Source organism: Tiliqua scincoides, chromosome 14 (assembly GCF_035046505.1).
Source record: "Tiliqua scincoides isolate rTilSci1 chromosome 14, rTilSci1.hap2, whole genome shotgun sequence".
Taxonomy (NCBI): Eukaryota; Metazoa; Chordata; class Lepidosauria; order Squamata; family Scincidae; genus Tiliqua; species Tiliqua scincoides.
Genome location: NC_089834.1, coordinates 8,388,277 through 8,414,168, shown reverse-complemented (window position 1 = coordinate 8,414,168; position 25,892 = coordinate 8,388,277). Strand labels below are relative to the sequence as shown.

At 46.1% G+C, this 25,892-nt stretch overlaps 1 protein-coding gene across 3 annotated transcripts; it reads left to right on the top strand.

Moving 5' to 3' along the window:
* Positions 1-2,670: 2,670 nt before the first annotated feature.
* TOP3B (DNA topoisomerase III beta) lies at positions 2,671-24,282 on the top strand. Of its 3 annotated transcripts, none has more exons than XM_066609630.1 (19): positions 2,671-2,748; positions 5,000-5,053; positions 5,281-5,408; positions 6,061-6,192; positions 7,157-7,263; positions 7,862-7,936; positions 11,820-12,016; positions 12,396-12,552; positions 12,764-12,877; positions 14,455-14,545; positions 16,206-16,360; positions 16,656-16,761; positions 17,813-17,959; positions 18,099-18,272; positions 19,044-19,172; positions 19,521-19,670; positions 20,229-20,329; positions 22,465-22,666; positions 23,746-24,282. In XM_066609630.1, the coding sequence occupies exons 3-19, from the start codon at positions 5,339-5,341 to the stop codon at positions 24,225-24,227; spliced, it is 2,589 nt and encodes an 862-aa protein (XP_066465727.1). In that variant the 5' UTR covers positions 2,671-2,748; positions 5,000-5,053; positions 5,281-5,338; the 3' UTR covers positions 24,228-24,282. The 3 variants fall into 3 exon arrangements, with proteins under 3 accessions (XP_066465727.1, XP_066465728.1, XP_066465729.1); XM_066609631.1 differs by having other exon boundaries at positions 2,698-2,742; XM_066609632.1 differs by lacking the exon at positions 2,671-2,748 and adding an exon at positions 2,814-2,865.
* The last annotated feature ends 1,610 nt before the right edge of the window (positions 24,283-25,892 follow it).

Below are 25,892 nucleotides of genomic sequence, written 5' to 3'. Positions count from 1 at the left end.
ATCTTGACAGACTTGAGCAAATTACACCAGCTCAGCATCAGAAAACAACATTGCTTGGAACAGCGAGAATCCTACAGCGATATCTCTGCAATTTCCAGGATCTTGCCTAGATCCCAAATTGCAGACTATAACCAGCCCAGCCTAGGCTGTGATGAAGAAGTATAACAATAATAATAACAATTCCCCCCAAAAGTCCTGGGCACAACTGAAAATCCTGTCTAGATCTTTCAGTGAGGCTAATCCATATTGAGGGCCCAATCCTATCCAAATTTCCAGTGCCGATGCAGCCCCAAGGAGACTTCCACGACTCCCACCCCACTGCAGTGTGCAGTGCATGCCCCTTGCAACGGCTGCATCAGCGCCGGAAAGTTGGACAGGATTGGATAGGATTGGGCACTCCTTCTTCTTATACTCCATTTTGGGACTGTTACAAACTTCAGACTTGGGGGGGGGGAGGCTTCAAGTTGGCCTGCTCCCCGACCTCACATTTTCCTTTTCTTAACTTCTGATGAGGAATTCTGGATAATTCAAAAGCTTGCTTAAGATTTAGTTGGTCTTAATAAAGGTATTACCAGATTTTGGCTTTTGGATTCTAATTCATCCTAAATTCATCCTAAAATCCAAATGTTTTTTAAAAAGAATGGCATGTAAATAAACGGAGCTCAAATGAGGCAGCCTTGGTCAAAGGTGATCTTTTGAAGATGGGCCCCAAATGGATTCCAGCAGATGTCCTCAGGAAAGGAATCCCAAAGATAAGATCCTAGGGTTGAGAAAAGCTGGCCTCCAGCCCAGTTCAGAAGGACCGTGAGGAAAAGGAGCAAGCAACGTCTGTCAGCTCAAATTACTGGGTTGAAGTTACATTTCCTATTGACATTAAAGCAGGCAGAATGAACACAAGCCAGTGAAAATCCTCCCCTTTCTTTTTTTTTCTGCACTTTAAAATCTTGGTTTGCTCTCATTATCAGGGTAAGCTTCTGGCTGGGCAATGGCCATTAGAACACAGTGATGGAAGCCAGATAAGGGCTTTAGGAAATAGAGAGAAATTTCAGTCTGTAGCTGTACAAAGACAAAAAGTGTGTCGAGTTACACTTGGAAAGAATGGCCAAATTACACATTCTCAACAAATGCATGAATTTATAATCAGACAAGCGTAGTTTCAAAGGGGCAGATTTTCAGCAAAGAAGTGGGAGGGAGTGCTTGGCAATCCTATTCACCAGCTAGTTTCAGCGGTATACAAGCTTTGCTTGTACATCTTAGCGTACAAGCTTGTACGTATTATCTTGTACAAGCCAATACTGAAAAGACAATTTTTTAAAAACAGCAAAAAATGCCATGCAACCACCAAGTGACACTAGCATAAAAACAATAAAAAGTCCACCTAGCAATGTCTACCCACCACTTAGCCCGCCCTCCGCATTTTTTTCCCAGATGGACTCATAGCGGTGGCCACCAGTAACCACTTGCCTCTGGTGTGTGTGGTATGGTATGGTGCCATTGCCCTCTACTGGATGAAAGTAAAATTGCTTCACTGTGTTTTGTTTTTGCAAGGGAAGTTATTTGGTGCTTCCAGGACCCAGCATTTTGTGCTTCAGTTCTGCATCTTGTCATTACTAAATAACTGAGAGGACGAGTGGAGATCCAAAAGTACAATGAGTACTTTTGAGGAGACATGCATAAGACTGTGGTGTTAGAACCTGTCTAGTACCTAGTGAGGCCCATCCTAGTTGAGTCTCTTTGATGGTCTGGTCACTGCTGGTTTGTTTTTTTGGATAGTTTGTTGTAAGTAGCCTTGTATAAGAGAAAGGCAAAATAGTAAACTTTTTGCAGTATATTAAATAATAAATAATATTTATTTATTGAAATAATATTCATTCATTCATTCATTTTTAGATTACTAAAAGAACAAAACTAATAGACAGTGCAATACAAAAACAGAAACAGTAAAACTTCAAATCACATCAGATATCTCTAAAAAACAGCAAGGCTAGAGCAAGAGCAGCATATCCTAATAACTACCAATCCTATGCCTGTCCACTCAGAAGAAAGTCCCATTGCAGTCAATGAGGCTTACTCCCAGGAAAGTATGGCTAGGATTGCAGCCTTACAGATGGCCTTTCTTCCTCCTCCTCCTCCTATCATTTTATTCTCTGATGTCTGTGGTCTCCATCTTCAAAAATCAAACTCACCACCTGGAGTGGTGCCTGCCTGTGTTGGGCACAGTGGCCCTGGTGCAGTCTGCATCCCAGGGTAGCAGATCCAATGCCTCTGCCTTGAAACACTGCACAGAAGAGGGCATTGGGCAGGCGTGGCTTTGTAAACCCTTCCAGGTGGAGCTGCACCTGCCCCGTGCCCTCTTCTCTGCAGTGGTTCAAGGCAGAAGCACTCTGTCCTCCACCGGATCTGGTCCCCCTGGGCGCCCCTTGTCTCCCTCTCTCCCAGCACCTCACAAGCCTGCCTACTCAGAAGTAGTACCTGGGGCTTGCTCCCAGGTAGGCGTGCAGAGGATGCGCTGCAGCCCGCGCCCGGCTGCAGCAGGAGCAGCGGGAGGAGGCGCTGCCTCCGTTGCCATGGCGACGCGAACACACCTGGCGGGCGGGATGCGGGCGCCGAGCATCCTCCCTCGCCCGGCCGGTCCCTCCCTCGGAGGCGGCGCGTCTTCGCCCGAGCATGACCCGGCAGTGGAAGCGGCGTGGGCGGCGAGCGGGGCAGCCATGGCCGCCTCCCGAGGCCGCGGAGCCGGCTGTGAGTGTGAGTTGCCCGCCTGGCGCGGGGGGGACGGGGCTGGAGCCCCCCAGGCGAGGGGAGGCGAGGCGAGGCGAGGCGAGGCGAGGCGAGGCTGACCCTCCTGCGGCTGTGGCGGGCGAGGTCGGGATCCCTTTGGTGTCTGGCTTGCTGGGGAGCTCGTAAGGAGGAATCTCGGGCCTTTGGGACCCCCTCCCTTGCCCCCAGCCTCCAAAGGGAGGGCAGGGGGACCGATGTGGCTCTGCCCCTCCCTGCTCCAGTTGGGGGGCAGGGCCCCCTTCCAAGAGCCCTCCCAGCACACACACACTTTGAAACACTTTAAGCGGAGGTGGGGGGGGAGCTGTTAGAAAAGGGAAGGGGATCCAGATCTCTCTGTCCCCTCCCAGTTCATCTGGGTTTGGGACCCTAGAGCAGTGTTTCTCAACCAGGAGTACTTGTACCACCAGTGGTATTTGAGGTGGTGGTGCTCATAGAACCCCCAGACCTCTGCCGCCTGGCAGTGTCACTAGCAGCACAACTTGACAAGAGGCTTACTTGGTTGGCAGCTCCAGTGTGCACTCCTGCCCTCCTGTCCACCCTGAGCTTCTTACTGGTGCTTGCATGTGGCCTCCCAATCTGGAAGTAACTGGCGATGACATTATTGCCAGTTACTTCAGTGGCTCTTCCAATAGGTGGACCATGTGAAGGGGGGGCAAATGCTGAGAAACACTGTCCTAGGGGTTAGCAGACAAGGGGGAAATCTTATCTATTTATTTGGATTCCACCTTTCTACATTTGGTATGGACACTTAAAAAAAAAAAGTACAGTAAATTGAAAACGGCAATAAAATGATTGTGAGCTAAAGGTAGGGTCTTTTAAGTGTAAGTGTGTGTGTGTGTGTGTGTGTGTGTGTGTGTGTGTGTGTGTGTGTGTTGTGGGGGCAGGTGAGTAGCAAGGAGGGGAGTGTGACCTTGTACATATTAACATCTTATTAGAAAGGCTGGTGGCAAAAGACCTGAGAGCTCTTCTGGTGAGGGTTGGGGGGGGCAGCGTAGTGATTGTGTGGCTAACTTTTCCTGCTTGCCATGGCAGTGACTGGGAAAGTCGTGGTGGTGGCAGCAGCAGCAAAGGAGCTGTACCCTCCCTGCCCCCAAAACTCATATGTTGGCAGCCTGTATTCAAATCCCCAGCCCCGGAAAACACTGATAAGTGATTGAGGCTGCAGTACTGTACAAGGCTGTCTTAAATTACAGCACAATCCTGCGCATGTTACTGTGCTCAGAAGTAAGTTTCATTATGTTCAGTGGAGGCTACTCCCAGGAAAATGTGTAAAGGAGTGGTTCCCAAATCTTTTAGCACCAGGACTCACTTTTTAAGACAACGCCCTGTTGGGACGCACCTAGCTGCATAAGACTAAGGGCTCAATCCTAACCCCTTATGTCAGTGCTTTCCAGTGCTGATGTAAAGGCAATGCAGCTCTGAGGTAAGGGAACAAACCTTCCCTTATTTTGAGGAGGCCTCCGTGACATCCAACTGCAGGTTGCAGCACATGTCCCATTGGCTGGAAAGCACTGACATATGGGGTTAGGATTGCGCCCTAAAAAATGTTTCACTTTATCAGCTGCTCAAACTTCTTTTTAATATGGCTCAGTACATTTTCCTTGTCAGCTGTGAGTTGTCAGTTTCACAACCCACCCAAAATGAGGTCACGCAACCCACAGTTTGGAAACCACTAGTATAGAGAACTGCAGCCTTAGCCTTTGAAATTCATTGCCATGTGATGGTGGCCATTGTCTTAGATGGAAGGTGTTGAAGGGGGATTGGATTATTTCATGGAGTACAGATCTGTCAGTGGCCAATAGTCAGAATGCCTCCATGCCTCTAAGTACCAGATGCGAGAGGGCAGTGGTGGGAAAAAGGTACACTGTTCTCTCCATTTGTGGGCTTTCCAGTTGTTTCCCAATTGTTGGCCCACATTGGGAAACAGGGGATTGACTAGATGGCCTTTTGGTGTTATTCAGCAGGTATTTTCTTATGCTTTTTACCTGGGAGTAAGCCCCACTGAACATAGTGGAACATTTCTGAGTAATATAGATAGCCCTGTGCCATAAATTGGGAAGTCAGGGATGAGCCTATTGATTCTTATTCAGAAGTTAATCCCACAGTGTTCAGTAGGGTTTTCTCTCTTGGAAGTGGGCAGAGGATTGCAATTTCATGTGGCTGTTTGTTAGCATTTGTTTATTTCCTTTTATTCATCTTTGTTTTCTGTTTGTTTCAGCCATTGGCCACAACACTGCGGGAATGTGTCACAATAACAGCTGAGCATCAACAGGTAAATTCACACAATTGCAGAATAAGAGCTCAATTTGTTATTTTTATTTTTTAAATGTATCAGTAAAAAAATCAGTATACCTCTGAGGCCTGGGACTAGTGTTAATGTAAATACTGGAGGATATGTGGTTAATATCTATGTACTCGTGAAATAAAGAAATTGAGAGGGTAAATATTTATAGTAAGTAACTGAAAAATTAATAGCCTGTTGGTTTTTTTCCCCCTTAGGTTGCTACAAGCCAGATTTTTTAAATGTCTGAATGCCATTTTTACTACCCAGCAGAAGATGAAGACGATTCTGATGGTAGCAGAGAAACCTTCTCTGGCTCAGTCTATAGCCAAAATCCTTTCAAGAGGTAGGGAGGATATTACATTTGTTATTCTTTTTGCCTGTCACCTTGATGATATTTCTGACTTATAATATTTAAATCTATTTGGACTGCATTTTCTTTTACATGTACTTGAAAGCAAGTCTTACTGAAGTCATGATACTGCTGTTAAAACATACACGGTATCAGGCTCAGTGTATTATTTATACCCTGAATTCCAGAAGGCAAGATGTCTGATAACAAATTTGCAGCATAACATATAATTGCAACTGTAAAGGAGGCAGCGGAATAAAACCAGGGCCAAAATCACTGGGGCGAATCCCAAACACACTCGCTAGGTGGTGTGCCCCACTGAATATAATATGATGTAATTCCAACAATGTGTGCATAAGATTGCACTGCACAACACTCTCAGCATTAAATAACCCAGGGTCTTGTCGGAAGCTTTTACATTATATGTGTGTATGGCCTCTGACTCTCAAGCCCCACAAGCAGTCTAACAAAATGTGGCGCTGTGTTCTTTTCCAGCAAAATGAACAGGGTCACATTCCCTTTGTTGATCCTTCACAAGGCAGTTCTGGTTCCAGGTTGGAAGCACAGTTCATCTCTGTGCCAGAAAATATAATAAGTGAAATGTCCCCTTAGTGCTAGTTATTGTTGGGATGGTTTCTTGTCCTAGGAAACATGACCTCTCGCAAAGGACTGAATGGAGCATGCTCAGTGCACGAGTACACAGGATCGTTCCTTGGACAAAGTGCCCGCTTCAAGATGACATCTGTGTGTGGTCATGTGATGACGCTGGATTTTATAGGTACAGTATTGTTTGTTCAAAACTGTCTGCTATTAGGAGCAATACAATTATTATTTGAGAATATAAAGGGTTCCCTCAATTCCCTCTATCCCTAAGTATAATATATTGCAGTTTGCTGTGGCTTTTGAATTGGGCAAACTGTGGTTGTCGCCAACCAGAATTGGAAACCAAACTAGGAAATGGCGGAGGAAGTTTGAGTACATGATGCTAGGAAGGAGTTAGGCCCAAATCCTAACCAACTTTCCAGCTTTGACATAGCTCTGCCAGTGGGGCATGTGCTGCATCCTGCAGCTGGGGGCAGTCCACCTAGGAGGCCTTGAGGCCCCCTTGAGGCCTCCCCAAGGTAAGGGAATGTTTGTTCCCTTACCTCGGAGCTGCATTGCCCTTATACTGGTGCTGGAAAGTTGGTTAGGATTGCGCCCTTAATAAGACTAAGTGCAGCCCCAGCAGTTAAACTATGGTTTGGCTATTATGTGTGAATCCAGCCACTATGCAACTAATTGAATCTGACCTGGAGAACAAGTGAGAAAATGTTATCTTAATTTGCTCCTTCATGTTGGTTTTCCAACGAACATAACAGATCATCAGACTGACTTTCCTTGTTGACCCATGCTGTGAGAATATTTATTTAGAATACTGAAACGCAGAAGTGTTGCTCTTTAATAGAAAGGCACAGAAAACATTTGAAGTCATGGAGTTGGATCCAAAGAAAGGGAACCCTGACTAAGCATCATTGAAATCTATGCAACCAATTAGTTGTGACTAATTGAAGTCCCATTAATTTCAGTGGCTCTAAAGCTGCAATCTTATGTACAGTCCCCTTGCATTTAATGGTGCTTATTTCTGAGTAGGCATGCATAGGATTGCACAGGCTCCACTTTCTTCAGATATAGCCTACTGTGTTTGCATTAATGTTTTACTTTCAAGTATTTAGATCTGTTTTTCAACCTTTTGCACTTCCTAGGAAAATACAACAACTGGGATAAAGTGGACCCAGCTGAACTTTTTAGTAAAGCCCCAACGGAAAAAAAAGAAGCAAATCCCAAACTGAACATGGTGAAGTTCTTACAGGTATTTGCTGAGGCTTGTTTGAAAAGAAGCATGGAACTTTAAACAGCTGATCCCTTGACACTTACCCTATATTTTTCTTCATCCCAGTTGTATCCCATCATTATTCCAAGCATAGAACAGCTATCCAATTTTATGTCTACAGTGAGGTAGGTTAGGTGAAGAGAGAGTTTGTTACCCTGTGAACTCCATTCCTAAGCAGGGATTTGAACCCTGGTTGCTCAAGTGAATGCAGAGCTAACCACATTGGTTCTACTGGTTTAAAGTGGTAGCTATCATATTTAGCGGGCCCTCATAGGCATGATCAGGGAGGAAATGGTAGTCATTATGTAGTCTGATTGTATGTTTCTTTAGAAGGAAGTCCCACAAATGGATGGCTATTTCCAAAAAGTACAGAATATGCAAGATTGATAGCCTTAGCCTGAACTTAGGATAAGACTACCAGATCAGTTTTGCAGCAAAGCAGTGAGTTATCTCCCACCCACCTTCTTCCTCCAGCTGAATAGGAAGCCTGAATCTGCAGAATGTGAAAGATAAATATATTTAATGCTGAATGCATATCTACTTCTCAAGTGACTGGAGAAAATGTATTTTATTTTAGGTAGAAGGAAGAGGCTGTGACCTCGTTGTTCTGTGGTTGGATTGTGACAAGGAAGGTGAAAACATCTGCTTTGAGGTTTGATTCCTGGGAATAATTTATTACATCAATGTAGTGGGCATTTATGTGTGAAACTAGTGAAACTTTTATAGTTTGGTGGAAAGTTCAAAAACTGGTGTGGAAGCTTGATTAGTACTATGTCTGTTGGGCCAGAAGGCTGCATGTATCTTGCCTATTTCACAATTTTATTTTAACAATCATTTTTATTTTTTTGAGGTTGTAATATCTACCAATGCCCAACTGATAGATACTCATACCTCTTGGTTCTATAGTATTACATAACTTCTCTTACCCTTATTCCAATGGCACCCAAACTTTTCAGGGTCATGATGCCCCTGCAGCTTCTTCTTCCCATCTGAGCTGGGCTCTGCCATCTTTGTTCTCATGAGATCCAAGGTAGCAGTGCCTGGAGGGAACAGGTGGGAGAGGTGACATCTTGTGTTGCTCTGTGAGTGTTCTGCAACGCCCTAAGGCACATTTAGGGAACCCCTGCCTTATTCCCAAATGTGAAAAAGCATCCATTTACTTTTTAGCTCATTGGATACAGGGGTTTTGAAAATCATAAATGTTGGTTAGAAAAGAAAGGAATGAATGTGTCATCTTACGAGGGTCACCCAGAAAGTAATGCACCACATTTTTTTTCTTCAACAATTATTTATTGAACGCAATGAAACTTACACACAAGAAAGAATGATGTTTCTTCTACACTCCCTATTTTTCCACGCAATCTCCGTCCAGTTCTATGGCCTTCCTCCAGCGAGACACAAGGGCATATATGCCCTGTCGGTACCACTCCTTGTTCTGGTCACGAAGCCGTTTCTGCACTGTGCGAATTACCTCTTCGTGATCCTCAAAATGTCTTCCGCGAATGGCATCCTTTAATGGCCCAAACAAGTAGAGGTCTGAGGGAGCTAGGTCAGGGCTCTAGGGTGGATGTCCAACCCTGTTTAGTGATGTGTTCTGAAGTCCTCAAACTTGTGTGAGGCCGAGCGTTATCATGTTGAATCAAACATTCACCTGGGTTGTTATGGCGCCGAAGTCGCTGGAAGCGCTTCTTGAGTTTGGTTAATGTCTTCATATAAGCTTCAGAATTAATGGTGCTGCCTCTTGGCATCACATCAATTAGTATGACGCCCTCACAGTCCCAAAACACAGTGATCATGACCTTACCGGCGGAAGCAGTTGCTTTGAATTTTTTCTTCTGTGGAGATTGAGGATGACGCCATTCCATCGACTGTCGTTTTGTTTCGGGCTCAAAATGGTGAACCCAGGTTTCAACACCTTTCACAATCCTGGACAAGAACGCTTCCCCCTCATCTTCAAAACGTTTCAGCAACTCAGAAGAAATGTTTTTTCTGAGAGATTTGTGGTCCACCATAAGACAGCGCGGAACCCATCGTGCACACACTTTTGAGTAATCAAGAGCACGGATGATTGTATTCCTTTGCTGATTGACAGCTTCAGCGCCAACTGCCTAGTCGTTATGCGTCGGTCCTCGCGAATGAGCACATCAGCAAGCTGCGTCTTGTCAGGTGTGACAGCCGTGGATGGCCGCCCCGAACGCTGCAAATCTTGGAGCTCTGCCGAACCGCCTTCTAATGGCCTCACCCTCTGTGCCCAGCCGTACTTCTGTTGACTGCAGAACTAACCGTACTTCTGTTGACTGCAGATTCTCCATAAACTGTACACAAACGTTTGTGAATGTTCCCAACAGTTTCTTTCTCCGAAGTGAGAAATTCAATGACGACACGCTGCTTGTAACGTACATCACTTACAGATGCCATTTTGAAACACTGCTGCAGCTACGCTATCTGTCTGAAGAAACCAAAAATTTGTGTGCGCACTCCTGAAAATTCAAATAATGTATATCTAAAGTTTCGCATTACTGTAGGCTGAGAAAAAAAATGTGGTGCATTACTTTCTGGGCGACCCTCGTACTTCTAGTCTCGCTGTTTTTGCTACCACATTTTTAAACCAGCAAACCTAACAAGCTCACTTCCTACTTATCCTACACTTCCCAACATCTTTTATAATTATCCTAATTGTAGTTTGAACCCCAGATAGCCTGCAAGCCTTCAGTTTTCTGTCCCTGTATTAAAACACTCCCAAATTTAAGGACGGCAGACTTCATTTGCTCATCCATCTCTAGCACCTGACTGTAAAAAAACCCATATGTGGAACCCTAGCTGGAGACTACATTCTTTAGGTCAGTTAAGAACATAAGAACAGCCCCACTGGATCAGGCCATAGGCCCATCTAGTCCAGCTTCCTGTATCTCACAGCGGCCCATCAAATGCCCCAGGGAGCACACCAGATAACAAGAGACCTCATCCTGGTGCCCTCCCCTGCATCTGGCATTCTGACATAACCCATTTCTAAAATCAGGAGGTTGCGCATACACATCATGGCTTGTACCCCATAATGGATTTTTCCTCCAGAAACTTGTCCAATCCCCTTTTAAAGGCATCTAGGCTAGACGCCAGCACCACATCCTGTAGCAAGGAGTTCCACAGACCGACCACACGCTGAGTAAAGAAATATTTTCTTTTGTCTGTCCTAACCCGCCCAACACTCAATTTTAGTGGATGTCCCCTGGTTCTGGTATTATGTGAGAGTGTAAAGAGCATCTCCCTATCTGTCCATTCCCTGCATAATTTTGTATGTCTCAATCATGTCCTCCCTCAAGCGTCTCTTTTCTAGGCTGAAGAGGCCCAAACGCCGTAGCCTTTCCTCATAAGGAAGGTGCCCCAGCCCCATAATCATCTTAGTCGCTCTCTTTTGCACCTTTTCCATTTCCACTATGTCTTTTTTGAGATGCGGCGACCAGAGCTGGACACAATACTCCAGGTGTGGCCTTACCATAGATTTGTACAACGGCATTATAATACTAGCCGTTTTGTTCTCAATACCTTTTCTAATGATCCCAAGCATAGAATTGGCCTTCTTCACTGCCGCCGCACATTGGGTCGACACTTTCATCGACCTGTTCACCACCACCCCAAGATCTCTCTCCTGATCTGTCACAGACAGCTCAGAACCCATCAGCCCATATCTAAAGTTTTGATTTTTTGCCCCAATGTGCATGACTTTACACTTACTGACATTGAAGCGCATCTGCCATTTTGCTGCCCATTCTGCCAGTCTGGAGAGATCCTTCTGGAGCTCCTCACAATCACTTCTGGTTTTTACCACTCGGAAAAGTTTGGTGTCATCTGCAAACTTAGCCACTTCACTGCTCAACCCTGTCTCCAGTTTCTACATTCTTCAGGCATTTTCAAAATGCCTTTCCACGTGTTGCTGCATCGTTTAAAGGCGAGAGCCTAAACCCATTCAGTGCCATTTTTGTTACAGAAAAAGCATTTCGGAACTCAAGCCTATCCATGTCTACTCAGAGGTAAACCCCATAATAGTCAATGGGGCTTACTCCCAGGTAAGTGAGAATAGAATTGCAGCCTAAGGCCCAAATCCTAACCAATTTTCCATTGCTGACATAGCTGTACCAATGGGATATGTGGGTGCATCCTGCAGTTGTGTGACACTCACAGAAGCCTCCTCAAAGTAAGGGAATGTTTGTTCCCTTTCCTTGGAGCTGCATTGCCCTTATTTCTGTGCTGGAAAATGGGTTAGGATTGCACCCTAAGTGTTCTGGGTGCCACCTGTCAGGCATTTCTCTTACACAAGTGCCAGTGAAATTACACAAGTCTGAGAAATATAACAGAACCTGTGTGTCTGCTCAGAAGTCTTCAGTGGAGCATACTCCACTGGACAGATGTTTAGGACTGCAGCCTTATTGACATGCAACCTCTTCATTTCCATTATTCTTGTTCAGGAGTTGTTCTGTCTAGTGGCTTCTGTCCATTATGTGTTTAATTAAAAAGTAAATCCTTTGATTTCTTTTCAGGTCCTGGATGCTGTTAGTCCTGTGATGAATAAGCCTCGTAGCAGTGAAAGGACTGTATACAGAGCCAAATTCAGCTCCATTACTGACACAGACATCTGCAATGCCATGAACCACTTAGGAGAGCCGAACCACAATGAGGCGTTGTCAGTGGATGCCCGTCAGGAACTGGATCTGAGAATTGGCTGTGCATTTACAAGGTATCCATGGAGCCCTTCCAGGTCAAGCCAGTTATTTTCTCTCTTGGTATGCTCTTCATGGGCTTTGGCTGGGAGTAGCAGTCACTGCACTCACCATTCTTTGGTAGAACTCACCACGTGAGTCACCCTGCTGTGAATTTCCCCATCTGTAGTCACATCAGTGACTTTCATCAGGAGTGATATGGAAAGTCAAGACACAGCACTGAATTTGTGTGGTGGGCTACTTTGAACTTCATGGCCTTGTGTTGGGAAACTCACCTTGGGGATGCGACCCTTTCCCCCCACCCCCCCGGCAAGTATTCCATCCAAATGGACTCTCTGTCTAAAGGTGGTAGATGGTGTGAGATGCTACATTTATTTCATTTTATTTCATATTTAGGTTTCAGACAAAATATTTCCAGGGGAAGTACGGCAATTTAGACAGTTCATTGATCTCCTTTGGGCCGTGTCAAACCCCGACACTGGGGTTCTGTGTGGAACGACATGATAAAATCCAGTCTTTCAAGCCTGAAACCTACTGGGTGCTACAAGCTAAGGTAAGCTACATTCACCATTCCTGTTTCCCTAGATATCGTATTGTGCTTCAATGTTACTGGTGAAAATTATTTTCATTTGTCCAGATTTCTGAATATGGTGGTGTTGTCGTCTCAAAAGTGAATAATCGTTGATGGAATGGGCCTTGGGTTAGCTATATTCCTGGAGAAGGACCAGAGAGTGCTCTTAATGTTTCTGTATGTTTCCTGCAAGGTTAACCATGATAAAGAAAGCTGTTTGACACTGGACTGGGACAGAGTGAGAGTATTTGACAGAGAGGTTGCTCAGATGTTCCTCAACTTAACCAAAGTGGCAAAAGAAGCAAAGGTAAGCATGGTTGCATATGGACTGAATTGCTCTGAAAAATGACAGCGGCCTGTTTATACCATAGTAAATATCAATATCACTAAATATGTCACATGGACATTTTAGTTTTCATTGTTAGTGTATGATACTTCAAATTTTGAACTAAAAATAAAGTATTCTTCCTCCCCCCCCTTCTGTGCTAAATTTAGTGAGGGAGAAACACAGTTTTGTGCTCCAAGCTGGAACAGTGTTTCTCTTTCAGGATACAGTTGCTGTGTCTTTCCTGTCAAGGGTATCTACAAACATTTAAAACACACACACACACGTGTGTGTGCAGGCATGCAACATTGAATAGATTTTCTTCCAACATGACAAGCCTGGCTTCCCTTGCCTTAGCAATGGCTTTAACACTCACATTTACCAACAACCTTACCACTGATTCAATTGCCCTTCTTTTACCTCTCTTGTGCTTTCTCTCTATCCACCTTTGAAGAATAACAATAGTTGTTGCTTTTAAAAAGTCTCTTGTATATTTAATCAATCAAGTCACCTTATTTTGGAAGGAGGGAAGTCAGAAACGAGCTTTAAAATGCTGCAAAACCACACTTGGGAGGGTTCATGACATTACCAGCAGCAGCCTGTCAGCACTGTGACCCTCTGGCTTCTGCTAACGGAGTACTTGCTGTGAGGGAGAACTGGTTGCATGTGACCAAAATATGAAGAGCCATAGCAACTCCTTTTGGGTATGCATCTTACAAATCAGAATTGTAAGTGACTGATGGAGATGGTTAGGTGAAAGTGGTGATAAGGCAAGGGGAGTGGATTTGACAAGTCCTGCTTAGCAGGCTGAAGCTACATGAAGTAGCTCCATTGGATGGTCTGAAGGGATGTGATGAAGCAACCTTATTGAATTAAATCATGTCCAGGTTTGGAAGATGTAACAAATAAATAGCTTCATGGATCCCAGGCCATGTGTCCAGAACAGAACTGGAGAAAGATATGAGGGCGCAATCCTAACCCCTTATGTCGGTGCTTTCCAGCACCGACATAAGGGCCATGCAGCTCTGAGGTAAGGGAACAAACATTCCCTTACTTTGAGGAGGCCTCCGTAAGTGCCACCCAACTTTAGGATGCAGCACATACCCCATTGGCACCACTATGCCAGTGCTGGAAAGCACTGACATAAGGGGTTAGGACTGTGCTCTAAGCCTGTCAGTATGCGACATATTTTTATAAAATTCTTAAACTCATTAGTGGATCCTTAGAAAGAAACCAATATTCACACCTACGAGATACTTGCTGGTGACTCTCCTGATTCTCTCTCTCCCTTTTAATTCTTGTCAGTTTCTTCTTGTAATTCGGAGAGGAAAGATGTGCAACCATTTTTATCTGTTAGACTGCACCATTCCATGGCCCAACCAAACAGTCAAAAGCTGCTCCGCCAACACCTCCTTACATTCAGAAAGTGGGTTAGAAAAACCTTGTCTCGCTTTGTGGAGGGGCAAAAATTGCTTGAAATGTCACCCAGTTCATGCTTTGGCTTACTGGGTGTCATAAATATATGATGAGATGTCACTAAGGGAAGTTTTGTCTTTTAGGTAGAATCCATGAGTAGAAAAGAGAAGGCCAAACAAAGACCCCTGGCTCTGAATACTGTGGAAATGCTGAGAGTTGCCAGTGCCGCTTTGGGTAAATGCAGCAGAGAAGTGTAGCTCTCGACTCAAATGCATGTTTTGGAAGTGTTTGGGAAATTCTCGAGGATGACTAATGACTCTGCATGCTTTATCTACTCTTTCATCTCATTAGTCATCAGCAAGGCCTCCAGAATTTCCATCTCTTGGCTGCTCTTTTCCCTTTGTCTAGACTTGTACTCCTACCCTAAGCAGCCTGAAGCAGCTTACCCTTTTCTGTTCCACCTAGACAGAGTGTGAGGAGGATGTGATCCTTTGCTATTACAGGAGAGTAAGCTCCATTGAGCCAGGGCCTCTGAAAGCGGGGTGCAGGGGGGACATCATGCCTGGGGTCCAAAAGGGGCCCCAGGAGCCAAAGGAGATGGGTGGATTGGGCCCAGGAGGAATAACCAGTGTGAAGGGAAGTGTGAAGGGAAGGGGATCCCTTCCTTCCCAAGGGAGGGAAGTGTGAAGGGACCAGTGTGAAGGGAAGTGGCCCAGAAGAAACTCTGTACCCCCAAATAAAATTTCTCTCAGTGTCTCTGCATTGATCTGAGTGAGATTTCCTGCTGGATAAATTTACACAGTATCAGACTGCAATCTCCCATCCTTCTCCCAAGCATCTGATGCGTGCAGTTTATGGAGGCTCTAGTGACACAAGAGTCATGCAAGGGTAGATGTCTCCTCAGTCAAGCTTCTTGTGTTCTCCTCCAGAGCTAACCCAGGAGCTTTCAGCATTTGAGGCAGCATGCCAAATGGTATGCCCCTATAACCTGGAAGTTTACTGGCCACCAATGCTACCATACCATAGTGGGTGCTCCTTTTTTTAGCAGGGGGAGAGTAACTGGCCCACCTCACCCCAGCACTGTCTGTTCTAGTGGCTGTCTGCTGGTATTCATTTGCATCTTTTTAGATTGTGAGCCCTTTTGGGACAGGGAGCCATTTAGTTATTTGATTTTTTCTCTGTAAACCGCTTTGTGAACTTTTAGTTGAAAAGCGGTATATAAATACTGTTAATAATTAATAATATCTAAGATTTGTAGAAGAATGGAGCAGAAGAGGAAGTGTGAAGGAGAGAAGAATGGAGGGTTATCCACCTTTCCAGCACCAATGCAGCCATAATGCAGCTCCAAGGTAAGGGAACAAATGCTCCCTTACCTTGAAGAGTCTTCTGTGACTGCCCCCCCCCCCGCCCCAACAAGATGCAGTGCATGTCCTATTGGGACAGCTGCATCCACATTGGAAAGTTGGATAGGATTGAACCTGGTATTGGAGTATCTCCAGTTAGTACAGTATCTCCCTGGTACTGGAGATTGTTGCCCTCTCTTTTTTTTAAATCCAGAGAGAGAGAAGGAGTGGCGGTAATGGGTGGTGCACACCCCCTCACCAATCCACAACAGGAGGCAGCTGCCTCAGTTAGCCTTACGTGTTGACTGGCCTTGCCTCTCTCTGTTGACATATTTTTGTTTAGATTTCTGGACCACAAAGCAAATAAGAGAAGAAAGAAAAAAAATCTTGTGCATGATTGAGCAGAAGCACAACTGTGGAAAAAGTTTAACTCAAGCGTAAAACCACGAAAAGTCACACCGTTTTGCCTGTGAACATTTTGTTGCTGACCAATAAGAAATTTAACCATTTTTGTTTGCAAAACGAACCACAGCTAAATATTTTCCTTCTAGGAATGGGACCCCAGCATGCTATGCAAATAGCTGAACGGCTTTATACACAGGGCTACATTAGTTACCCTCGAACAGAAACTACCCACTACCCGGAAAACTTCGACTTGAAAGGTGTTCTGCGACAGCAGGCCAATAATCCTTACTGGGCAGAAACGGTAAGTGTGCATAAAATGGCACTTGGTCTTTTATGGATATATATGCCACATCTACACTGTCCAAACTTGATGGCATGGATCGCACCAAGGCTTGTGTAACTGCTAGAAAAGAGATTGCAGTTCAACCACAGAGAAACACACCTAAGCTTCACTGGCTTTAGTGTGAGAATTATGCACATGCCTCAATTTTTCCTTTTGAGATCAGAGAGATTTTAACATAATCTTTGGCTGGATCCTGCCCATGGAGTCCAATGTATAACCCGAAACATCCTTGCTTCTTTTTCTTTCCCCTTAGGTGAAAGCATTGCTGGCAGAAGGTATTAACAGACCGAGGAAGGGCCATGATGCTGGGGACCACCCGCCAATCACTCCCATGCGAACTGCATCAGAAGCAGAACTAGGTGCCTGTCTGTGATTTTAAACTCCTGAGCACTGGCAACCAGTTTACAGACCTTGAGGAGAGGGCTGGGCTTGCCAGCAAGTCTTTAGGAGAGGGAGGGCTCAGTTTCAGATGGTTTAGTTCCATTAATCAAATAGACAGGAGCTGATTGGCCCAGAATTCACATCTTTTATTGGCTAGAATAGCTGCCAATCACTTGGGGACAAAGTGCTGAAATGCATCAATGCTGAAGGAAGCAGCATTGAGATCTTACTGTATGCTGATGTGTTTACCAGTCTAAGGTTGAACTTGTGTCTCACATGAGAAGCTATGGAAACTAAGAGCCCAATCCTGTGGTCGGCGGCAGGCTCCTTGCTGCTGGCCACAGTCGCAAACGTGCCGTAAGGCACATTTGCAGGGCTCACTGCTGGGCTCCCGCCAGTGCTAGCCCAGCACCTGGTGGTGGCCCAAGTTCTGCAGCTTGGCGGTCTCCCAGACTGCCGGGCTGCGGAACGGGAGGCTGGGATGTGGACGGGGGTGTGGGGGAGGTGTTCGAGGGAGGGAGAGGCCAGCGGGGGCGGGCAGGAGCCGTGCAGGAGGGCAGGCGAGAGGAGGATATGCTTGTGCAGGGCTGCGCGCCCTACACGAGCACCTAAAGTGAGTAGCCCCATTGCGGGGTTGCTTACCTTACTCAGGGGAAGGGGATGAACGTGCCCTTCTCCCGAGGAGCCTCCCGCAGTAACGCGGGAGGCGCAGGATTTGGTGGCAGCCCTTTTCAGTGCTGTCAAGCCTGGGCACTCTGGGCAGCTCAGGATTGGGCTGTAAGAAGTCAAGCTGACAATGGCTGTACCTCAATCTGCCATAGTGGCAGTGGGGAGATTGTTAAACCTCTTTGGGTGTAGAAACCTACATTTTTTATTTGCCCTACATTGCCCTACATGGGCATTTTGAGGAGGGTATAAGTATTGAGAACAATTGAGATTAACAGATGAACCTACCCCTCCCACTGAATTTTGCAAAATTTGCCTTCTGCCCACTGCTTGGAAGAAATGAATTGTCTGTCTGTTTTCCAGGTGGAGATGGGTGGAGATTATATGAATACATTACTAGGCATTTCATTGCCACTGTCAGTGCTGACTGCAAATACCTCCAAACAACCATTGCTTTTGGCATTGGTCCTGAACATTTTACCTGTGTAGGAAAGACTGTCATCTCACCAGGTAAGGGGATGAGGATGCAGGATGAGGGTTGCATGTCTCATTCTTTGTGTCTTTTCAGACACTTCAGGCAGAGTTTTAAGTAAGATATGGAAGTTAGAAAGCAGTAACACCTATTTTTATTGTCTTAACCCAATGCCAGGTTTCACAGAGATCATGCCCTGGCAGAGCATCCCACCCGAAGAGAGTCTTCCCAACTGCGAGAGAGGAGACACCTTCCCCATCAGCGAAGTGAAATTGCTGGAAAAACAAACCTGCCCTCCTGATTACTTGACTGAAGCAGAGCTCATCACTCTGATGGAAAAGCATGGCATTGGTAGGACTCCTCTCTAGTGGTGCATTTCACACTACATCTCCTCCAGCACATTTTTGTAGCACAATAAAAGTGGAATAATATGCCAATTTACTTCTGACCATGGAATAGCACACCACAGCCTGCCTGTCCATATCTTATTGGCACAGTGAAGACAACACATTTCTGATGCTTCAAAATTGCACAATTGCATGCAACAACTACAAGAGTGGCTGATCTTAAGGATCCTAGCAAATCCTTCCTTGTGTATCTTGAGTTATAGATATATTTATTTGGTCAGACGTGGTGAAAATTATAATCCAGCAAGACTGAACTGAATGCAGTATTAATAGTTTAACTTCTGCTTTCAGGAGCTGGAGTGCTAAACTCTGCATGCCCCTCACCTTGGGTTTGTAACTATTTCAGTTTTTTGGAGGTACTAACTGTTAACCGTGGTTGTGCTGTTCGGAAAGCTTTTCACCTGTCTTCAAATTGAATCACTTTGTAACTGTGTTTATTGGTTCTGTTAGAAAACAGGAAACCTGACTTGGCGGAGTGAAGTATAGCATATGTTGAGGAAAAGGGGATTCATCAAGTATGGGTAGGGATCTGTCTCCTGTGCTTAAGGCGTGAGAAAGAACTAGTTATTTAGAACATAAGAGGAGCCCTGCTGGATCAGGCTGTTTATTTAAATAAATAAAACTAGTTATTTAGAAGCTTGAGGAGAACAAAAGAGATGAGGATAAATAGATGCAAGAGTTATAAATTGATGCTTTGTGTGTGTATGTGTACTAGGAACGGATGCCAGCATCCCAGTTCATATCAACAACATCTGCCAGCGCAACTACGTCACTGTTGAGAGTGGCCGCAGATTGAAGCCGACAAACCTGGGCATTGTTCTTGTCCATGGCTACTATAAAATAGGTCTGTCTATGTGTGTTTTTCTCTTAGCATTGCTCCGAAGACCCTGGCAAGGGTCTCGCCAAGGAGAAAAGTAGTTAAAATGTTATTTTTAAGAAAACATTTGGCGTATGTAACCGCACAGCTGGTGGACACAATTCCACGAGGGGAAATTACGGCAGAGCTTAGGTAGAAATACTGGTAAACACTTAGAATGCTGAATGCAGCCCTCTGATGCCTTCTTCACAAGTGTCATTGATGGGAGTAGAAACTATGCAAGAGGACCAGCTCCTATTTGTTCTGATTGAATTGTGCCCTTATATTTGCTTACAGTGGTATTTGTTAAAAAAAACTTCTGTCTCCCTCTCTCAGATGCAGAGCTTGTGCTTCCCACAATCCGAAGTGCAGTTGAGAAGCAACTCAATCTGATTGCTTTAGGCAAAGCAAATTATCACCAGGTCCTGGAGCATACCCTGGATATCTTTAAAAGGAAGTTTCACTACTTTGTTGATTCAATTGCTGGTAAGGGTTTTTTTTTTTTAATCTATCTATACTTGGTGATTGTACTCAAGAAGGTTACCAGAGCATTCAGAATCTAGTGGAGAGCATTTTTTTCCATAAAGGTGGATTATATTCTTTTGGGAAAGGCACCAAGAACAATGAGATTCATATGCCACCCCCTGCCCCAAATTTCACCACTGGAATAAATTAGAAAAATTAATTGCAGTCCTAACCTCACTTGGAAATAACTTCTGTGGCCCTCTGTGGCCCAAATCCTAACCCACTTTCCAGCACTGGCATAGCTGTGCCAATGGAACATGTGCTGCATCCTGCAGTTGGGGGGGGGGCACTTACAGAGGCCTCCTCCAAGTAAGGGAATGTTTGTTTCTGTACCTAGGAGTTGCATTGCCCTTATGTCAGTGCTGGAAGGTGGGTTAGGATTGCGCCCTGTGTTACTTACCACAAGTCAGTGAGCTTAGGGATGAGTGTGTATTCTGTGTTTTATTTTCTCTGCCTGCCAGGAAGGAAAGGGTGATGTGGCTGTTGAATGCCAAATTCTCTGTGACTTGTTTTTGGCAGGTATGGATGAATTGATGGAAGTGTCTTTCTCGCCACTTGCTGCCACAGGCAAGCCCCTATCCCGCTGTGGAAAATGTCATCGTTTTATGAAGTATATACAGGTACAGAGAACATAGAATTTAACACAATGCAATCGAAAAGTTTCACAGATAAGAATAGAATGCTACAAAGACTGTGTCAGCTGAAACTCCTTTAGCTTTACCACCGTTTTCTAAATGAAGAATTACAAAATGGAGGGCATCGTCTTTGACTAACTACATCTATACTCTGCTTTCCAGTCCAGACATGCTCTAGACCAGGGGTGTCCAAAGTTTTTGGCTGGAGGGCCACATCATCTCTCTGACACTGTGTTGGGGGCCGGGGAAAAAAGAATTAATTTGCATTTAAAATTTGAATAAATTTGCATAAGTTTACATAAATGAATATATTAAAGATGAACTTATATGAATGAATGAAGGTCTTGCAATAGCTCAAGGCCTATAAAAGGCCTTGCACAAAGCAAGGTTGACCTTTCCTTTGCTGCCTCTGCTGCATCACAGACATGAAACAGCAAGCAGTGGAGGGAGCCCTTATCCCACAGCTCACTCGAGAGGTCAAACAGTCGCCTTCACGCTCAGAGCAGTTGCGTCAGGCCAGTGCGGGCTCCAGTAAATCTCCGGAGGGCCAGAGGCTCATTGGAGACTGGGGGTTCCCTGAGGTCCGCATTGAGAAGCCTCCAGGGCTGCATGTGGCCCCAGGGCTGGGGTTTGGGCACCCCTGCTCTAGACCAGCGGTTTTCAACTGCTGTACTGTGGCACACTGGTGTGCTGTGAGGCAGCCTCAGGTGTGTGAGAGGAGGCAGGCAGCAGCCATGCGCATGGGGGAGAATCGGCTGCTTTGACCCTCAGGTGGCAGCTGGTGAAAAAGGAGCAGCCATGGCTGCTCCTGCTGCTGAGCGAGAGGAAGGCTGCAACCCGATCCCCTGGGAGTAAGCCCTGGGAGTAAGCCCTGTTGACTATTATGGGGCTTACTTCTGAGTAGACATGCCTAGGATTGGGTATCAAGTCTGCCCCGCATGTTGATTGGGCAGCTAGAGAAGCCCGCGGAGTGAGTGAGAACGAAGGAGGCAGGAGCAGGCAAGCAGGTCCGAGTCTGCTGAGGCCACCAGCCCAAGAACTGGCTGGCCTGGTGAAGGGTCCATGAAAGTCCCTTTTCGTGCCACAGTTGCCTGCAACTGCCCAAGCCGACCCTCCCTGCCTTGCCTTTCAGAGGAAGGGCTTTGGGCCACAAGCCTATCCACACTTACCTGGGAGTAAGCCCCTTTGACATGGGGCTTACTACTGAGTAGACACGCCTAGGATTGGGTATTAAGTCCAGGCAGAGAGGTCCAGAGTGAGAACTAGGGAGGCAGGAGCAGGCAAGCAGATAGGAAGGAGCGAGTCTGCTGAGGCCACCAGCCCAAGAACTGGCTGGCTAAAAGGGTCCTGGTGCCCCAGTTGCCTGCAACCCCCCAAAGCGACCCTCCCTGCCTTGTCTTTTGCCTTTTAGGGGAAGGGCATTGGGCCACAATCCTATCCACACTTACCTGGCAGTAAGCCCCATTGACTATAGTGGGGCTTACTTCTGAGTAAACATGCCTAGGATTGGGCTTTGGCACTTCTCCCCACCCCACTCCCTCCCATATGCACATCCCCCCCAAATCTCATAATCGAAGTTAGCGCCTCTCTTACTGTCCCTCCCTTCACTCCTCTGCACCTTTCAAAGGTCCAGAATCACTTTCCTCACATTCTCCCCCCCCCCACTCCAGCTGAATCCTACACTTCTTTCAATCATGTGTCTTCTTTGCCCCTCACCCCACTATGTGCTCAGTCTGACCTCTCTTTGCCAGCACTCTCTGGCATTACACTTTAATAACATTTTTCCTGCTTTCCAGAATCACATGTATTCCAAACTTCATACTCTCCAAACTTCTTGTAAGTCTTTGGCTACAATCCTAACCACACTTTCCTGAGAGTAAACCCCATTGAACAAAATAGGACTTACTTCTGAGTAGACCTGGTTAGGGTTGTGTCCTTTGTCATGTAATGATTTAATTGTATTAATTATATTAATTAAAAATTAATTGTAATGTAGTAATTTAATGTAAGTAAAGAACTGGTAGTGTGCCTTGACAATTTTAGTGCCTTGTCAGTGTGCCGTGTGCTGAAAAAGGTTGAAAATGGCTGCTCTAGACAATGTTTTCCTTTATCCCATCTAGGCCAAGCCAAGCCGTCTCCACTGCTCTCACTGTGATGAGACATACACCCTCCCCCAGAATGGTACCATTAAACTCTACAAAGAGCTGCGATGCCCCCTGGATGACTTTGAACTGGTGCTGTGGTCTTCTGGATCCAGAGGGAAGAGCTACCCTCTATGTCCTTATTGCTATAACCACCCCCCTTTCAGAGACATGAAAAAAGGTTAGACTCATTGCAACCAAATATATAGTTCAGTCATTTTGCAACACACTTTAAGTACCTACCTTGGAGTTTCTGGAACAAAGCTGCTGCATTTGTTATCCTGAGAAGCATACTCAAAAAGCAGTACTTTGAGTCTCATGCTGATGATAGGGTTCTCACTCCAGGGAATTGCAGCTGCATCAGTGCTGGAAATTTGGATAGGATTTGGCCATTAGTTGGACCCAAAGGTTACTGTGGCTCTTAGATTTGAACTGCATTTTGGATATGTCCTGCTGTGCTGTTTGTCTTGACTGAAAGGCTATAAGTTGGAACCTGATACTTGGGCTGACTGGAGCCAATAAAATTGGAGCAATACATGGGACTTTTAGGATCCTGCATGGCTATGAGTGTACCACAAAATGTGTCTTCTAAAATGAGATCTAAAATGAGCTATTGTAAAATTCTAAGAATCTCAATATTTTCTTTTTAAAAGGGCAACTTTAACCTTATTTTGCGGAGAGAAACAAGTTTAAAAGCAGCTTTGTTTAAACTTCTTGATAACAGCTTTCCACACTTCATCCAGGTGGTGGGATTTCAGCTTCCAATCCTTTCCCGCAGCTCCGAGCACTTCTGCCCTTACACATCCATTAGTTCCAAGTCTCAGCTCCCCCTTGACACTCCTTGTCTCGACCCTTGGAACAAAACGCCAGATTTACAACAAAAAATCCAGGTTGTGCAATCAGACTAAGGCCCAAATCCTAACCGACTTTCCAGCACTGGCATAGCTGTGCCAGTGAGGCGTGTGATGCATCCTGCAGTTGGGTGGTAGTCTCAGAGGCCTTCCCAAGGTAAGGGGATGTTTTTTCCCTTACCTCAGAGCTTCATTGTCATTATGTCCTTATGCTGGAAAGTGGGTTAGGATTGCCCCCTAAATGTGCAGATCAAATGCATGTATTCACAGCAGCCCTGTTTGCATGATTTATTGCAGAAATGGCTTGCAGAATTTGTGTGAGTTCAGAAGTCAAGAACTGAGCAGTATGGACCACAGTGTGGGAAACTGTTTGCTCATAGCTTGGCATGTTTTGTCCTCCTTTCTCCAGGAATGGGCTGTAATGAATGCACCCACCCCACATGCCAGCACTCTCTGAACATGCTGGGAATTGGGCAGTGTGTGGAATGCGAGAACGGAGTCCTGGTGCTTGACCCGACCTCTGGGCCCAAGTGGAAGATGGCCTGCAACAGATGCAACGTAGTTGTGCACTTCTTTGAAAACGCCCACAAGGTCCGGGTGTCAGCAGAGACCTGTGAGTCATGTGACGCTGCCCTGGTGGACGTGGATTTTAATAAAGCCAAGTCTCCCCTCCCAGGCAATGAGACGCAGCACTCGGGCTGCGTGTTCTGCGATCCTGTCTTTCAAGATTTGGTGGAACTAAAGCATGCTGCGATGAAGCACCCTATGCATCGCGGAGGACAGGGGAAAAGGCAGGGCCGTGGGAGAGGAAAGGGCAGGCGGCCCGGAGGGAGGCCCAACCCAAAGAAACCCAAGGACAAAATGGCTGCTCTGGCAGCTTATTTTGTGTAATGTCCCTAATTCACCACTTATTATTAAGTAATAAATAATAAAGCTTCATCCAAACCCTTTGTCTCAGTTTAGGTTGCTGGTCTCGATCACAATCAATGCTTCAGTCCAAGAAGAGGTACCACAGTCCCTCTTGTGTCTGCAAGATCGTACACTGGGGGATTTTAAATCCCATTGAAGGCAGTATTTGCTCCTGTGCTAAGATTTGAGGTGTCAGGCCTTAACTCTTATATATAGATACGGTAATTAAATGTTCATCAAAGCATATAGAGAGTGCATTTCCCCATCACTGAACAGCAGTTCAAAATGGTTTTTCCAGGGTACACACTTGCTTTTTAATATGATTCTTCAGTGTGTTGTAGAAACAGAGTTTGTGTAAAGCCATCTGGGTTCAGCTAAGAATGGAGGGTGGAAAAATCCATTTTGAGGAAGAAAAATCCAGCTGGGCAGCTCTGTCAAGTCTATGTTGACAGAAAGAGCCTTGTGGTATGTCAAAGCCTAACAGCTCAATCCTACCTAAAGCCCTTCCCCACTGATGCAGCCATGCTACCAGAGTGTGCCATACATCCTATGGGCAGCACTCCCAGAGGTCTCCAGGTAAGGCGACATGGGTAACCCCTCACCAGTGAAAGGGACCATTTTTTATTTTGTGGTGTAAGGCTGCAATCCTATCCACACTTTCCTGGGAGTGAGTCCCAGTGCCTATAATGGGATGTACTTCTGAGCAGGCATGATAGGATTGGGGTCTAAGCTGCCCAGTCAACTCTCACTACACATGTTTATATTTTTGATTTATTGCACATTTTCATGCTGCCCTCCCCCTAGGGAGGTCAGGGTGGTGTCCCTGGTTCTTTCTCCCCCCTTTTGTCTTCACAACAATCTATGTGAGGTAGACACAGTGGCTGGCCCAAGGTCAGTCAGAGCCCCATCCTATGCCTGTCTACTCAGAAGTAAATCCCATTATGGTCAATGGGGCTTACTCTGTGGTAAGTGTAGTTAGGATTGTAGCCTATACAGCCCAATCCCAGGTGTGTCGCCTCAGGAGTCAGTCCCATGGTAGCCAATGGGACTACCAAGGAAGTGGGGCGGGGTGGCAGCCTCCTGCTTTGTGGCTGAGTGGGGATTTGAACCTGGCTGCACAGCACAGTGTAGTCGCTGCTACATCCATTTGGAGCTATGGGTTATGTATGTACACGTGTGTTGTTGCACGTGTGCATCTATAGGGGTGTTTATACACGTGTCTCCGTGAAAGCTATACAGCTCCAACAGGTTGAGCCTGCCACGTCTTACGCCCATTGGGGGGAGGGGGGAGCCTGGCCCCCTCCCTCGCCCCGCCAGGCCTGCTGGGGCAAGGCGAAAACACAAGCACCAGTCGGAGGAAGAGCGTTCCAGGCTCGCCCCACCCCGTCGCTCCCTCAGCCCTGACAGGACCGTTGGTGGGCGGGGCCGCCGCGCGGGGCTCCCCCCTCCCTCAGCCCTGACAGGACCGTTGGTGGGCGGGGCCGCCGCGCGGGGCTCCCCCCTCCGTCAGCCCTGACAGGACCGTTGGTGGGCGGGGCCGCCGCGCGAGGCGCCCCCTCCCTCAGCCCTGACAGGACCGTTGGTGGGCGGGGCCGCCGCGCGGGGCTCCCCCCTCCCTCAGCCCTGATAGGACCGTTGGTGGGCGGG